A 15,898-nucleotide genomic window follows, 5' to 3' on the forward strand; every position below is an offset into this window, starting at 1 on the left:
CTCCCATCATTCCCCCCGCTCGAATCCAATTCTCAGACTTCCCCTCAAATGGCGAACGCAGACCCCCGCCTCTCAGCATCCCAAATGCACAACTCCGTCACCACCCTACCCCCCGCAACCAGACACATAATCACACACGATGCCCAAGGAAAAAGCGTCATCCATTCCGCTCCAGCACTGCAATATTACGGATATCCCGGTCTGGGCGGCGCATCTCGCTCCTGTACGAGCCCCCCACCCCCTTTCTTTCCTCCTCCATCCAAAAACATACAAACACCCACCCAACATCCCCAATAAATCTTCAAAATCCTAACCTTGTAAAGACGCAACTTCATCTACCCCAGCCTCCATAGAGGGCGAAGTAGATGTAAAAGCGTACCTCGCCCCCACCGGCCCCCAAAGCTACACAACCCGCGACATCGTGTCCCCAGGCTCAGGCTCGCACTTGATAGTCTGCGAGTTGGGTCCCGGACAAGCGAGCCAGATGCATCAGACAGTTTCTGTAGATTACGTAGTGTGTACGCATGGACGGTTGAATATGCAGACGGGGGGTGGAGAGGTGATTGAATTGGGACCTGGTGTGAGTTTTTTTCATCTCCCACCCCCCTTTTTTTTTTTTTTTTGCTGGTAGCTATAGGATTGAAGCTGATGAGTTTTGTGTATATTTTAGGATCACGTTGTTCAGAGGGGAACAATGCATAAGTGGATTAATGGGTCGGATACGGAGCCTACGCGCTTCATTGCTGTTACGGTGCCGTGCGAGCCGTTTAAGATTCCGGGGACGGACAAGATGCTACAAGAGGTGCATGTTGAGGGGAGTGAGGTGAAGAATTGGGATTTGAGTAAGCTGTAAAGTACGTACCAAATTTGGATTGATACACCATTGAAATCGAGCAGTACGATGCAGAGTAAACATCGACAATGGAAGAAGTTAATGGTTTCATTTCTCGCTAACAACACAATACAAAACTGCTCATCTGACTCGACTAGCATCCAGCTCAGTGACCCTTCCGAGAACCATCCCTGTCTTAACCAGTACCTGATACGGCGAGCTTCATCAGATGGTCCATGAATGTTTGCAAACTGACGTCGTCGGTGAAGATGGTCTGTGCGGTCTGCGCGACGCCACCGTAGGTTCCAGTAGTGTGTGTTGTCGAAGGGTTGAGCTTGCTGAGCAGGAAACGGGCTTGCGAACCACCAGCATCGCACACAATAAAACGGGGAAGTGGGAAACGATCTTGAATGAGCTCCTTGGCGTCCTCCTTGGGCGCTTCCAAGAGTGCTCGGAAGTTCTCGTAGCCCTCTTGCTCGTGGTAACCAGCCTTCCTCCATTCCGCCATAGTCTCGCCGTGGAAAATAAGAATGTGGAAGAAGGTGTCGAGCAACAGAATGGTCTCGTTTTGGATCGAGCTGGAGTCGAGGAGTACGGGCTGGCCGCCTTCATGGTCAAAGCCGTAGCTGTCCAAAGTTGGTTGAATCATGATGAGTGAGTTGCTGACATCCTCGCGGTTCAAGACGTGACGGTAAAAGGCAGTTTCATCAGGAGAGTTGTTGAAGACTTGCAAGAATTGCGAACGACGGAGATGGAACATGAACTGCGGGTATAGCGTGAAGTTCTTTTCGAGTCTGGTATGAAGTTAGCAGTGGACTTGACGAATTTCAGCCTGCCAATGTTTGCGCTCGACGCAGTGCTAATATCTCGGGGCTAAAAGTTGTATACATACCTAAATGACGAAGGATCGTCCTTCCTGTACTCGGCAAAGCGAGCGCATAGTCGGATCAACATGCGGTCAACCCATCTCAAGACGTCTGGGCCGTCGTCGACCTCAGCCTTGAATACTGCTATCCTCGACATGAGTACTGCAGCGGCTTCTTGGTCAAAGGATTGGGCAATGGCGGGGTCGCCAGAAGGACCACTCAACGGTCGGGCTACGGTGGTGACTATGGGATGTTAGCGCTTGTAGTTGGCATCGCAACAATACTTTAGCATACCTCTCAGGTGGTACTGGCCAGATGAGTGCTGGTAGTGTGTGAGGAACTGGATAAGAGCCTGTTGCTGGCCTGATTGCATCTGGCTCGGTCCTCCCTGACTGGCAATCTCAAAGTAGATACCGTACGAAGACTCGGGATCGATACCGCACATCTTCCATGCGCACGTGCTTCCAATACCGATTTCAGTCTCGCCAACAGCTACCGACTTCTTGTTGAGCGAAACTGCATGACCAATCAGACCACTAAGTTTCAACTCCTTTGTGGTAAGGACCTCAAGGTTGGCGTTGAAAGCCATGAGGAGATTGTCATCGGCGTCTTTGTTAAAGACACGCGCAAATGACTGCTTGTACATGGACGAAGTGAAGCTGTCCGTCAAGATCATATGTCCACCTGTCGAGTTGGCAAGACCGCGCATTTCGAGCAGACCAACCTGGTCAAGACATCCGGCAAAGATATCGACGATATGGCCGTTGTGTGAAACACGCTTGGCAAGGTTCTCGTAGAATTTGAGAGCCTTTTTGTAGTACTTGATGTTGTCGCGATCGATATCGTGGTGCGATCGAATGGGCTCACGGAGCTCGGGTCCAACAACCATACCAGGACCCTCGGTCGCTGGGCCACCGCTGAACAGCATGATACGGGAACCCTTGTTCACGAATTGTGTCTCCAAAAGTCCGGCCGCCACACTGAGCGCGACGCCGGTACACCTTAGAGGGCGCTTGTCGTTTGCGACGGGCCAGGGATCTCGCTGAAGGGCCTCGAGGGCGTTTGTCAATTGGAATTCGCACTGCGATACAGGAAGGATGAAGCGCGCGCCGGCTCCTGCTGGGGGTGCCATGGGAGGCCGGCCAGGCTGCTGTGGGATGCCTGGTCGCGCAGCCATCTGGCTGAGGCCAAGCATCTCGTGGACCTGCTTGGAGGAGTAGTCTTTGCTACCGCGGAAGACATAGGACTTGGCGCACTCGGTGTAACCCAGCTCATGAACTTGAGCCTGAAATTATTAGCCAGTTATAATAATACCAGAGTTGTTCCACTCACCATGGTGCCATATGTGATGAGACCAACGAGAGCGTATGCGGGGAGCAGACTCAAGCTCATGATGATTGAGTCCTTGAGAGCCTTTAGGCTGTCCTCCTCCTGGCATGTATCGACGACGAAGAGGAAGATGGGAGGAGTGTCTACGGGCTGAGGAAGACGGTACTCGATGGTGGTGCTAGCTGCGTGCAGCTCTGGGGGTATTTGCTGCTCGGAAATGTCCTTGTAGTGGGGTGGGAGAGAGTTGCGGTTGAGACAGAAGGGACATATCCAGACACGGGCGCGCATGTCAATCTGGCTGTCGGAATATCAGCCACTGTACATTTTGCATGTGTAGCATTGGGTCTCATCATACCAGAAGGGGTTGAGGACGGCCTTGCATGGTGCTCTGCAGACAACGGGCTGATATTGGAGCAGCGGGGTTTCGGTCTTCTCCTTCAGAGGGGTGTATAGGGCGCCAATGGGGACGACAAGGCGAGATGCTTCCTGTATGAATGGTCAGAATTCCCTTGGCATGATTGCGACGGGCGAAGGCAGCGGTCAGCATACCATGCGCGAGCTTGGAAACGTGTTCCAACTGAGGCGGAGACCATCTCTGTCCTCAATCTCGCTCCACTGGTCCTTGAGCGCCTCAAAGTCGGCCATGGTGGATGGTTGCGAGGCGTCTCGGTATGTTGAGACGATTGGTAGGAGGGAGTGTTGTAGTAGGGCAAGGTTGGTGCTGGAGGGCAGAACCGAGGGCGCCCACGATAGGTGACGGACTTGGTGGGGCTACGAGAGACGTGCGCCGGGCGAGAGTAGAGCGGTGTAGGGGAGATGGGATGAGGGCAGAGGAGAGGAATATGTTGCTGCCTCTTGACCAAACACAGGATATGGCAACGTCTCAATTCCAGAGCTCCCTTGGTCAAGCTACATATGCGTGGGTACTCGAGTTGGCGATGCGGCCAGATGTTCTTGCCCTAGCGCGCCTGTTTGGGCCTAGCGCGCGATGACGGCGTTCAAAACCTCTGATTTTCTCGGGCAGCTCTCGCTTCTTCTTTCTCTTCATCACCGCCAGCTTCACAATACTACGTAACGGCAGGCTCCTAGTTCTCCAATGAATGAGCCTGTTTTCGCGCTGTGCGCAGAAGAGATATAGGCCCATGGCTGGGCGCCCGATCTGGAAAACTCGTTCCGAGTATACTGAGAGGTTGGGAATCAGCAGAGGTCACATTTCAATCGTCTTTTCTCTTGTTTATGTGCTCGCCGGGGCGCGTGTTCACGCTCATTGTTTTTGCAGCGCGCAAACTCAATGTCACGTGCGTCGCTCTGCCCCCATGTCGGATGCAGCTATTTTTGAATCACTTCACTCCACCCTGGCTCTACCTTGTCAACATGCATTGCTGCCGTTCACCTTGCGTTCCCGAATCCAGCATTCTCTTCCGTTGTCGCATTCTATTCCTCGCTGCGACTCACGCTTCCCCGTGCTACAAGTATACTTTCCAGCAGCCTTTGTTGTCTGTCATGGCGCGCTTGTTATGACACGAAGCTCTTCACGCGTACGCACACGGTGATGTCAATTGAAGCTGACGAAGCACCCCCGCAAAGGCTACCTCGTGTTGGGAATGTATCTGTTGTCGATCCCATATCCACTGCCATCTATATACACAATGCCATTGGGTTTCGCGGATTACTAACTATGGATCCCTCAGGTAGTTGTACTCGGTGTAGCATTCTACTTTTTCGCATCACGCTGGCGTCAGCTATCGGCGGCCTGTCCAGTCTGGCTTGTGTTGACAGAAAGTGAAATGAGCCAACCTTGTGGCGGATGACCTTTCGCCGGGAAGGTGGTACCAATGGCTTGTTCGTTTGCTGTTAAGGTTTGCTGACCTCTCATCTCTCGCTTGCACCCAATGCCTCAGTCACTCTACCCATCCCCTCGTTCAGTATGACTTCTTTCTATCCGGCCACTGCTACCGCCATCGCCCTGGCTTTGATTCTCGTCTACATAATCTGTTCACTGTCTACGTACGATCCTACATCCATCTTCTTCAACGCGTCCAATGCCTACATCCCGCGATACTCTGCTCTGAGGTACCGACAGGCCACGGCGTACGTGTCGAGTTACAACTCTACATCCAGCGCCGGTTTGTTGGGGGGCAAGGACTCCAACAAGAAACTATGTATTGGCATACCCTCAGTCGCGCGCCATGGCCCACAATACCTACCTGGTGCCATTGGGTCTTTGTTGGAAGGCCTGACGGTGGATGAAAGGAGCGAGATATACCTCATGGTGTTTATACCACATTCAGATCCCAAAGCCCACCCAGCTTACGGAGAGACATGGCTACCGAGGCTGACCGATCGTGTACTCACATACGAAGGGCTCAATGCAAAAGAACTGGCCCACGTTCGCAAAATGGAGGCCCAAGGAGGCACGTTCAAAGAGAAGGGACTGTACGATTACTCATATCTGGTATCCAAATGCGCAGAGCTTAACACGCCGTATATTGCCGTTCTCGAAGACGACGTTCTCGCCATGGACGGATGGTATCACCGCACCATGAATGCACTTTTAGATGCTGAGGACCAGTCAACACAACGATTCGGGAAGAAATTCTTGTATCTCCGCCTATTCTACACGGAAGCTTTTCTAGGCTGGAACTCGGAAGAATGGAAGACATATCTCTTCTATTCGCTCTGCTTCTCTAGCATGCCGGCAGCAGTTGTTTCTTTCTTGCGCGTTACAAAGTTTTCACCAAAGCCTCCGCTGCTACTCAAAACACACCTGCGGCCATCAGAGGGGCGCAGCGGATACAGCTTGCGTCGCCTAGTGGTCACATTATACGCCCTCATGGCGGTATTCATCCTGCTCTTCTTCGCACTGGGGCGCATGACTGTTCTACCTCTTCCAACCGGCGTTCATGAAATGCAGCGGTTCGGCTGCTGCAGTCAAGCTTTTGTCTTCCCCAGGCAGAAGGCCCTTGACCTAGTCTCATACTTTGCGGAAGTGAAGACTGGTTACATGGATGTTTTGACGGAGCGCTATGCCGATGCGAGAGGTGAGCTGCGGTATGCTATCACGCCCAGCCTTTTCCAACATGTTGGTAAAACGAGCAGCAAGATGAGTTCTCATGGGCCAATCATCAAGGGAAAGACGTGGAGCTTTGCCTTTGAAAGGTATAATGCAGACAAGTTGAGACAAGAGCACGAGGCGGTGGGAATGTGGAAAGATGGGTTGGACGAAGTATGATAGGTCGAGTTCGCAATGCGATGGATGCATGGTACTGCACTCTTTATGCATAATCTCTCTCGTATATAGTTGTAATGAATGAAATGCGCGCCCGTACTCTTGAATAATTAGATGCCTACTTAAAGTAAGATCTTATCAACAATTATATTGATTTCTTTTTTTTTGTTGAAGTGTCCTCCAGCGGGTACAAAAGTAGCTATATTCCATCCGTACGGTAGTGCCAAGCTCATGACTTTGAGAACTTCACATGAGCCATCTTGAAGATTTTAGTCCAGCCAGTTTTGAAGAACTTACAACACACGAATTTATTATATTTAATTCGTCTGGAATGGTACATACGACCATTGGAAACTGAGAGCTAGCCATCCCGTCCGATCTGGCATATATAAGCAGTTTACCGGCGGATTAGTAGTTAGGTGGGTGACCACTAGCGAATCCCCGCTGTCGTATGTTTTTGCAAATCTTTTTTTGGTCGATTTGCGCATACCTTCTTCGTATTGCATTGCGGGCCGGAACGCTAGGCAACACAGCGATGGCCCTATTGTCGAGCCTGCCACCCTTGGTCATCAATGCGATTGCTTCTAAGACCTGACTGAATTCGCACTTAGCTAGGTGAAGTCTTTGAGACGAACAACACTTACAAACCTGGCCTTAATTGTTTGCTGCCGCTACCTTTCGTATACGTAATAGCCTAGAAAAGACTACAAGAAATCGAAACAGCGTAGTACATTTCTTGGATAGGAGTGTCAACCCCATTACACACTCGGGCCGATGAATGTAGTATACACGTAGTTGTAAGTATGTAGGTGGAACCCCACACTAGTTTGTTAGCGACCGGTTCTGACACACCCTGCTGCCTGATCCGGAAACCCAGGAACCCGGAACACGTCCGTCGGTCCAAACCTACCCATCACTATCTCCGCGCTCTCAATTCCCAAGAACTATTACACAATTATGCACAACTACGTGTGCGAGATCCCGAAATGCTCTCTAATATTTGCTTGTCATAGGCTGCCCTTGCCTTATCTCTTGTCCGCCCCGCCGTGCTCCACGTGCGGGATACGATAAGAAAACAGGATGGGTGGGTATGATAGGAAAGCAAGGTTGGGCGGTTCCAAGCCGCGGTACAATGGGGAATGCAGATAGTTAACTTGGAATGAAGAAGATTGGCGTTGGGTATGCTGCTAGCATGCACGAGTAAGTGTGGCCGTATATAATATGGAGGGTGCCAACGTAGATACCAAGGCGTGTGTATTACCGTCCCTATCTTGTATATCATGGGAATGATGGGTATAGTGAGAGCCCTGGCCGCCGTCTCATTGGTTGCAGCGAATGTCGAGGCTGCTTTGTCTTCTACGGGCTTCACGGTATCCCTGTCGGACATTGACTATTTCCTACCCCCAAAGCCGGTGGCCAAAATATCTGGATGCGAGGAAATCCAGGCACTTTTCGAAGTTGCACCGTTTGTGCCATTTACGGTGGTCAAGGGCAATGGCTCGGTAGCGGATATCGCATCGCTAACGGCTGGTTATGCCGACGACGATGTGTGGCAGGAAGGCTTCATGCAAGGTACTTACTTCATAGAGCATTTGCAGCTTTGCAATTAACACATCATTCAGCAATCTATGCGCAGGTTAGCACTGTGAGAATCACAAACTCATCTATCCCCATACTATCTGGCAACGCCACGTCTCAATTGCCTGTCGGACCCTACTTCCTCAATGCCGCCGGTCAGGTCTTCGAAGCATGGAGGCTGTTTTCAGACGTGCAGGGTGCATTTACAGAGTCGGCAATTGGTAATAGAGACGGTTCATACTCGGTGCTGCCCGCTGGCACAGTTGGTCAACGTCAGGCAATTGCTGTGCCTTCTCGTCTGTACTTTACCAAGGCTGTTGAAAAGCCATTGGCGGGTGTACGAATCGGTATAAAAGACATTTATGGTAAATTGAGACGACCAGGTAGTTATTGCATATTGCTGACTTGACCAGATATCAGAGGTCTTCGCACTTCAAACGGCAATCGAGCGTGGTACTGGCTATATCCCCCAGCCGACGCCACTGCACCACCTGTGCAGAACTTGATTGATGCCGGAGCCGTTATTGTCGGCAAGATGATCACCTCTCAATTCGCCAATGGAGAGACTGCGACTGCTGACTGGGTAGACTACCATGCGTCGTTCAATCCTCGTGGAGATGGCTATCAAGACACATCTTCGAGTTCCGCTGGCGGTGGTGCTGGTACCGCATCGTACTCATGGTTAGATATCAGTCTGGGCTCAGATACTGGTGGAAGTGTGCGTGGCCCAGCCCAAGTTCAAGGTTTGTATGGCAACCGACCGTCACATGGCCTGGTTTCTTTGGATCATACAATGCCGCTCAGTCCTGTACTTGACACACCCGGTTTGCTCGCCCGCAATCCTCATATCTGGATGGAAGCTGCCAAAGTCATGTATGGTCCCAACATCACCATAACCGATAGCTACCCCAAGAGCATTCAGACGATTGGATGGCCTACGGAGGTAGAAGACGAGGCTGATCAGCTGCTTATCGACTTCTTGGGCAACGTTACCAAGTTTTTGAATGCGAATGCAACAGCATACAATCTGACAGCAGAATTCGATGCTGCCAACCCAGATGTTGCACCGTTGGGAACGTTCATGAACCTCACGTACGCAATTCTCATCACCAAGCAACAAATTGAGCTGGTCCGCGAACCGTTCTATGCCGACTACGCAGCCAAACACGATGGGCGGCTTCCGTTCGTCAACCCTACACCGCTCGCTCGCTGGGGGTGGGGTGAGGAGCAGAACATGACTGTGGCCGAGGCCATTGCCGACAAGACCTTGTTCCAGAATTGGGCCAACGAGACTGTGCTTACTCCTTCGGTGGAGACATGTTCCAAGTCGCTCGTCATGTACGTTGGCTCGACTGGCAGCAGGACCTACCGCAACGCGTATCGGGGCGAGCCTCGCGTCCCGCTGGGTTTTAGCAACGGCCGGATTTCAGTCATGTCGGAAGTGCCCGACTATGTTGTGCCGCTGGGCGAGACGCCGTATGATTCATTGATTACCGGCCATGTAGAGTACCTGCCTGTCACGGCCAATCTGCTGGCGGCAAAGGGATGCGATGGCATGCTGTTCTCGCTCATCTCGGAGCTTTACGATGCGGGGATATTGAAGGAGAGCAAGGTCGGACAGAGCGGAGTAACTGGTGGGGAGATACTGTACCGAAGAGGGATGCCAGTGTATTGATAGCTGGGACCTAATACATTATAGTTCTTGTGAATACCTTTGCGAGGATTGGTGTTGTGGTTGACCAATGAGGGCGTTCGGATGTGGGGGGAAGAAGAATAGGGTTGCTCAACGGAGTTCCGTGCAGGTACTTCCGCCATTGGCCAATCACAGCGCAGATAATGAGCTCCTTCAATCCGAATGGCGCCCACTGGCCAATGCGATTACAGACGCTGTTCCGCGCCTCTTCTTTGTGTGACGTCCGGACTTGGTGATGGTGACGACACAGCAAAATCACGAGTGAATTGGAATAGCATCGCTGTTGCAATGGGAGCACAATACGCACTCGATTCGGCTCTCCGTTGTGCTTTGCGGAAACAGACCGCCTGTTTGCAGCTTTGAAACTTCACGCCCACGGTCCGAGTAAGCTCAGCACATTGCTTTCTGCATCTCTCGCTTATCGATTGCCTGTATAAGTAAAGACGCCCACCCTCGGGTCACCTCTCACTGGAAAGCACCTGCATCGACATCTCTCCTACACGACCTTCGGCTTGCTTGTTAGAATCCCTCAACATGTCTCTCCCAGCCCACCCAGCATTCGTGCACTTTCCCATCACCACGACCCTCTTGACGGGTGCTCTGGATGCGTTTTACTTCTTTTACAAGTATCCAGCCACGTCTTCGACTGTGGCCTCCATCTGCAAGTAGCTTCAATCCCAGCCAGGGAACCTCGTGTACTGACAATTGCTCCTCAGACAAGACTCTTGACATCAAACTCGCCCCACAGCTGTTCCCCTTCTTCAGCTACTATCTCACCATCCTCACAATCGCCTTCTCCGTGCCCGCCGTCATGACTGGCGCCTCTCAATTGATGCCGCTTATCAAGCGCGACGGCCTCAACTCCCGCAAGGCCAAGATCGCCATAGCTCATGCTGCGATCAACGACGTTACCGTTGTCGCTGCAGCCCTCAACTGGTGGACGCGCCGAAGCCGCCCCATGTTCGAGCCCACCAGCACAAACATCCTCGCCAGCTGTGTGTTGGCACTTCCCGCCACCCTGTTTGCCGCCCATTTGGGTGGAAAGCTGGTCTACAACTACGGCATGGGCTTCACCGGTGCTCAGGCCAAGGCGAAGAAGTCACAATAGATATGAAAACATACTGTCAGGAAGCAACAATGGATGTTGGAAACGGTTGAAGAAGTGAGGCACAGCATGCTGAATTGCTAGAAATCTGCAGCATGAAAAGCTGCTTTGATGAAGAAATGAACATAGGACTAGTAGTTAAGTATACACCGAAAATTACATTATCTGAGCAACAGCTACAGCTCAAACTCCAATACATCATACTCCCCACTTCCCTGTGCACAACAATGCGTCCTTCCCCCTTGAAGCGTCTGTTCCAACAGGCGACTCATCTGTACCTGACTCAAAATCCGGCACCGCTGCAACTCAAGCAAGTCGCTCAGATGGCAGTGGAAGCACAGCGTCGTATCGTTCAAGAACGACTGTTTCCGAATAGCATCGCTGCTACTGCGCGCCACTGCCGGCGTCCGCAGCTCAGGTAAAAGAATAATCGCAAACCCCGAAATCAGCCACTTACCGCTCGCACTCAGACGCAGAATGAACGCATTATTTGCATCGGTAATACCCGAAAAAGTGCATATGCGATCTCCAGGTCGCACCTCATACGATCCAAGACCACCTCCACACGCAAGCCCAATGATGCCATTCGTACCCACAAACGACGTGTACCGCTCGTGCCGCTGATCCGTATCTCGTCGGCTCAGTCTGTGGCTTCTGGCCTCCATATACAGTTCTATAGCATCATTCGTCATGCTCCGCTTGATAATGTCACGCATAACTATACTCCCATTACCTGTCTCCGCCTCCCCCCATGGCTGCGCATCCCGCGCCGCAGTCGCGCGTATCAGCCCCGTGATAATCAGATCCGTCGACTCTTCAATAATGGACTGGCGTACCTTTTGCGACGGCCCGGGGTTGCCGTACGGCACGTATGGATCCGCAAAGCTGAGCAAGATGTCAGTCCCGTCTTTTGTGACGAGATCCCCGAGATCGAGGATGTCTTGGCTAGATAGCGATTTTGGGTGCATGTTTGAGCGCGTCCAGCCTGGGCTCCAGGTTTTTGGGAGAAAGGCTTCGTCGTGGTCGACGAAGTCGCCCACTTCGGTTATGGTGCTGACGAAGGATATGGAGGCTGTCATGCACGGTGTTGCTGTTAAGACGTAGACATGCGGCTGGACTTGGGGGCAAAGTTGTAGTACGTGTTGTGCGAGTTTTTCGGGTGAGACGTTGAGGGCTTGGGTGAGGAAGGCAAGGAATTTGTAGTCGTCTTTGTCGCCGCCTCGGTGGTCGCTGTTGCATTGGTTGCGGAGGACGTCGACGAGGAGCTCCACTGCTGATTTGCTGTAGTCGGGTAGAATCTTCTCCCCACGCCCCTTTGATGCTACACCCAGGAACCCGTAGACACGGTCATGTTCGACTGTGCTCTGGGATGAAGCAAACGCTTGTAGAAGGTCGCGCAGCCGGAACGTAGCTTTCAACGTCCGGCTGTTTCGGCGCCCCATGACTTCTCTCCTATACTGCTTCGAGTGCTTGAAATCCCGTCGGTACTTGAACAACAAGTACCCACGACTCGCATAGATCTGCCTTGCAGCAGATATAATCGGCTTGGCCGTCAATCCATCTTTCCAGATATTTTCAACGACTGCGGCGTCGACGCTGAAATCGCCACACCATATGTCGACGCATTGCGCGAGTACAAACTCCTGGACTACCCATACACGGCCCCAATACGGTTTTTCGAGTACGGTTGCTAGGGCGTGATGGAACTCCTCGACCCGTAGCAGATATGGATGTCGTGCAAGCATAAAGGCTAATTCTTCCGTTCCCGTGGCGAGGCCAAGCCACACAATGACGGATTCGGCGCCAGTGTATATATCGCGCATGAGAGAAACTTGGTGGTTGCGTTCTGCCATGTTGCTCTGGTCAATGACAATGGCATCAATCCACAGTGGCATGGGTTTACTTGGATCCTTTTCCGAGCTTTGTCGCAGATACTCCTTTTTGCGGTACTGTCTAAGAAAGTTCCACAAGCCCTCTCCGACTGTGAACTTTGATCCTCCGATTTCCATGATCTTTCTTTGACCGCCCTTGTCCCATGTGTATGACAGTGCAATAAACGCGGGCTTCTCGTCCAGGTCGCATGTTGAGAGTTTTGCTTGGATTGGCTCGTACTCTGGTGCAAGTACTATTTCCAGGAGTCTGATGGTCTTCTTGGTTGGGTCCAGGGGGCCATATTGCAGCGCGGGTAGCGCGTCTAGAGGGTCTTGGAGATTGGGTAAGGAAGTTACTGTGGGTATGACGGTTACACTTGATTTGCGTTTTGATATGGAAATTCGAAATGGGTCCACAAATGTTTTTCTGAGCAGACTCTGCTTCGGTCCCTCGGGTGTATCCATAGTCGTATATATCTTTTTAGGAGCAACTACGGGAAACGCGATGACTTGAAGATTTCTTGGCGGCACGGCTGAGGCAAGAGATATCGGGTGGCAAATCCTATCAGATCATTGTGGTATCTTGCTCTGAGGTTGGTGATGTCTTTGCCTGGCCTTAACTGCGAAAATATCTTGATGACGACACGTATTATGCGACACGACTAATGGGAAACCCTTGTCCGTGCAGTTGGCATGGCGATATTGTTGGGCTCGGTTACAGCGCTAAGTAGTTGTGGGCAGAAGCCGTCACGCGCTTGGTGATTGTGTGAATCTGCTGCTACCAGCAGAGCAATACCTCTCGCTCCATGTCTTCTGGTGTTAAGCTTTGTATATCAAGTAGATAGGCAAGATTTTACTGCCCTGAAGAGTAATCGATGTCGCGTTGACATGAGGTCATTAAAGAATCTTTTGGCCCCCACGATTGGTCACGTGACCGTATCGAGATCCTTCGAAGAGGCAGCGATCATAGTACGAGTTCCAGATCTGAGGTAGTGTAGCGAAAAGAAATCGCCCGTACTCTGAACTTAACTATTGCACGGGTATGCTGTTTCCCTAAAACAATGTAGTCGGCTTGCATATCACTTACTGCACATGCAGCTGCCTTTTCAATCATTAGCCCATTTCATGGGAACGTATTTATAACTTTCTGACCTTTTTCCTTTAACAATGGTATCCATACTCGACCAAATGCGAGATGGTCGCTGTAAATCAAGTGGTGTTGCCTATCTTGGGTGATCTTGTGGTTATTCAAGTATGCGCATGCTGAGTACGTTCGTAGAAAGGACTTGCTTGCGTTGGCATGGTAGGCTCTCATACTCCAGGGGCACCTAGATTGGTGGCGTCATCTCATATAATAAAGCTGTGCCGAGTATTGGTTGCCTGATGTGTAGGAAGCCAATTACCGAGAGTGTGCATTGAAAATACAGTTTATCGTATCATCCAGAGTACAGCCAGGCTTTACGTAACCTGAACGATCCGAAAACGAAACACTCTGAGAATTCCAATACATTTTATGCGGGGAATACAGTTTTGTTTACGCCTTATTTTGATTTGCAAAAGCTAGCTCAGGGTCCATAGTAGAGTGCTATTTTAGTGCCGTCACTAGAGCCATGGCCACTCAGAGATCGATCTTTGACTACACCTATCTTCATGTAAGTATGTCAAAGTTCGTTCTTCATCCTCAACTATCCCATCAGTACCTTTTACATAAGCTCTAGGTCTCAATACCGAAAGTGCCCGCGTTTAGCCTAATTTCAAGGGGCGCTTACCCGTGTACCGCGCTGATCATGCATGTCAGCCTCATACCCCCTCTTGTATGCACTCAATATTTCAACGTCCTATCATCGACGTTCGCCTGAGTTTATCTTGTGAAAGGCATGCTCGGATACTAGATATTTTTTATATGCTTGCTATCTGAAATGAATAGAATTCACGGTGTGCAAGATGTCTGGCCGCTTATTTTCTTTATAGACGTATATTGTTGTTACACCTCCTGGTTGCACCAAAGTGCATGATTACATACAGATACGAGTTCATATATCTTCGCATCCTAAAAGAGTAGTCTGAAATTCTTCTGTACGCAGCCCTAGCTGAAATGTCAGCTGTCAGACGTGGGTTGATTCGAGAATGAATATTTATACTGCTCTTGCTGCCGATTTTTTCTTACGATCATTCATCCTCTCACACTGGTAAACGTTCATTCTGCTACAGCCGCTTGTAAACCAACATGCGTGGCTTTATCCCTTCATTTCTAGCAACTGTACTAGTTGCGGCTGTGACAGTACATGCCCAAGTCAAGTCTTACATTCCGACTGAAGCAGAGTACCGTACAGAGTGCAAAACCTGCCCACGCTCACTTTGTCCTAATAAGCTTTACTATGAATACGAAGAGCGCCTCAACGTAACATGTTGGACACACGGAACGAAGATCATGGGAGATAACTTATGGCTCAAGACTGAGGCTGGCTGCTACATAACCCAGTACGATGTGCTAGAGTACGCTGGAGACTGTAAGTACAATTGAGATTAGACTTGAGGAAAACAACTAACAGTCGCTCGCTAGACACAACTGATCTTAAATACTGCGGCCCCGCTTCTGAGGTTCAGAGGCTTACCCTTCAAGATGCAAAACTGAAATACAAGACTGAGTGCAGAATCTGCCCCGAGCTGAACTGCGATGTCGTATCATATCTCAACGAGAACACCGAGTTGGACCTGACTTGCTGGTATCCAGACGGACAACTCATCATTGATGATCCGTGAGTGACTCTCCATTGCCCAACACACACGGCACGAAAGTCAGCTGACATGAATGCGCGCACAGATACTGGCACAAAACAACAAACAACTGCTACGTCGCAAGGAAAAACTTGTACTCGAAACCTGACCTGACCAAGCTGGATGATTGCGGCCCCGTCCCATTTCTCGAGATCTTACACCACAACAATGAAAACGGTACAAGCGACGTGAACAGGCGTGAGCCGACCCCAGAGCCAGAGCCAGAGCTCGTGCCTGCGCCTATTCCCAAACGCGAAGCAGACATGAATGTCATGTACCTCATCAACGTCACTGTCGGCGAGGAGTACGCCTACTGCCGCTCCTGTCCCAAGGAGTCGTGCAAAATCGAGAAGACATTCGAGTTCAACAACGAGGTCTGGCTGCAATGTCTCAAGACCATCAATAACCTCCCTAGTGAGGGGCCCATCGAGCGCTGGAGCTTGACGACCGATTTCTGCTATATCAACAACAATGACTTTTGGGAAGATCCGGCGGGAGATTTCTACCGTTTCCCCTCTTGCGACCGGTTCGAGCAGGGCGGTGGCTCGGGTGGCGACGAGGATTAAGGCAAGGGATGTTACATAGTACGGTATCAGTGAACAATGAATGAATGACAT

General features: G+C 50.9%; 8 protein-coding genes across 8 annotated transcripts; 6 read left to right on the forward strand and 2 right to left on the reverse strand.

Annotated features, from left to right (window-relative positions):
* Window positions 1-84: 84 nt before the first annotated feature.
* Window positions 85-853, forward strand: COCCADRAFT_93528 (uncharacterized protein; the record flags this gene model as incomplete). Its single annotated transcript, XM_007713107.1, has 3 exons — window positions 85-223; window positions 324-580; window positions 671-853. 3 exons carry the CDS (start codon window positions 85-87, stop codon window positions 851-853), a joined length of 579 nt encoding a protein of 192 aa, XP_007711297.1.
* Window positions 854-1,028: 175 nt separating this feature from the next.
* On the reverse strand, window positions 1,029-3,672 carry COCCADRAFT_93636 (uncharacterized protein; the record flags this gene model as incomplete). The annotated part of the gene is made up of 6 exons (XM_007713108.1): window positions 1,029-1,626; window positions 1,725-1,941; window positions 1,993-2,983; window positions 3,031-3,325; window positions 3,383-3,513; window positions 3,577-3,672. 6 exons carry the CDS (start codon window positions 3,670-3,672, stop codon window positions 1,029-1,031), a joined length of 2,328 nt encoding a protein of 775 aa, XP_007711298.1.
* A 591-nt stretch (window positions 3,673-4,263) lies between these two features.
* COCCADRAFT_93571 (uncharacterized protein) lies at window positions 4,264-4,548 on the forward strand (the record flags this gene model as incomplete). Its single annotated transcript, XM_007713109.1, has 1 exon — window positions 4,264-4,548. One exon carries the CDS (start codon window positions 4,264-4,266, stop codon window positions 4,546-4,548), a length of 285 nt encoding a protein of 94 aa, XP_007711299.1.
* Window positions 4,549-4,954: 406 nt separating this feature from the next.
* COCCADRAFT_93589 (uncharacterized protein) lies at window positions 4,955-6,259 on the forward strand (the record flags this gene model as incomplete). The annotated part of the gene is made up of 1 exon (XM_007713110.1): window positions 4,955-6,259. One exon carries the CDS (start codon window positions 4,955-4,957, stop codon window positions 6,257-6,259), a length of 1,305 nt encoding a protein of 434 aa, XP_007711300.1.
* A 1,286-nt stretch (window positions 6,260-7,545) lies between these two features.
* On the forward strand, window positions 7,546-9,509 carry COCCADRAFT_93609 (uncharacterized protein; the record flags this gene model as incomplete). Its single annotated transcript, XM_007713111.1, has 3 exons — window positions 7,546-7,828; window positions 7,879-8,199; window positions 8,248-9,509. 3 exons carry the CDS (start codon window positions 7,546-7,548, stop codon window positions 9,507-9,509), a joined length of 1,866 nt encoding a protein of 621 aa, XP_007711301.1.
* A 552-nt stretch (window positions 9,510-10,061) lies between these two features.
* On the forward strand, window positions 10,062-10,635 carry COCCADRAFT_35933 (uncharacterized protein; the record flags this gene model as incomplete). The annotated part of the gene is made up of 2 exons (XM_007713112.1): window positions 10,062-10,175; window positions 10,213-10,635. The coding sequence occupies 2 exons, from the start codon at window positions 10,062-10,064 to the stop codon at window positions 10,633-10,635; spliced, it is 537 nt and encodes a 178-aa protein (XP_007711302.1).
* A 173-nt stretch (window positions 10,636-10,808) lies between these two features.
* COCCADRAFT_93630 (uncharacterized protein) lies at window positions 10,809-12,968 on the reverse strand (the record flags this gene model as incomplete). The annotated part of the gene is made up of 1 exon (XM_007713113.1): window positions 10,809-12,968. The coding sequence occupies one exon, from the start codon at window positions 12,966-12,968 to the stop codon at window positions 10,809-10,811; it is 2,160 nt and encodes a 719-aa protein (XP_007711303.1).
* Window positions 12,969-14,730: 1,762 nt separating this feature from the next.
* On the forward strand, window positions 14,731-15,847 carry COCCADRAFT_93611 (uncharacterized protein; the record flags this gene model as incomplete). The annotated part of the gene is made up of 3 exons (XM_007713114.1): window positions 14,731-15,013; window positions 15,067-15,262; window positions 15,328-15,847. 3 exons carry the CDS (start codon window positions 14,731-14,733, stop codon window positions 15,845-15,847), a joined length of 999 nt encoding a protein of 332 aa, XP_007711304.1.
* Between the last annotated feature and the right edge of the window lie 51 nt (window positions 15,848-15,898).

Source organism: Bipolaris zeicola, assembly GCF_000523435.1.
Source record: "Bipolaris zeicola 26-R-13 unplaced genomic scaffold scaffold_55, whole genome shotgun sequence".
NCBI classification, from domain to species: Eukaryota; Fungi; Ascomycota; class Dothideomycetes; order Pleosporales; family Pleosporaceae; genus Bipolaris; species Bipolaris zeicola.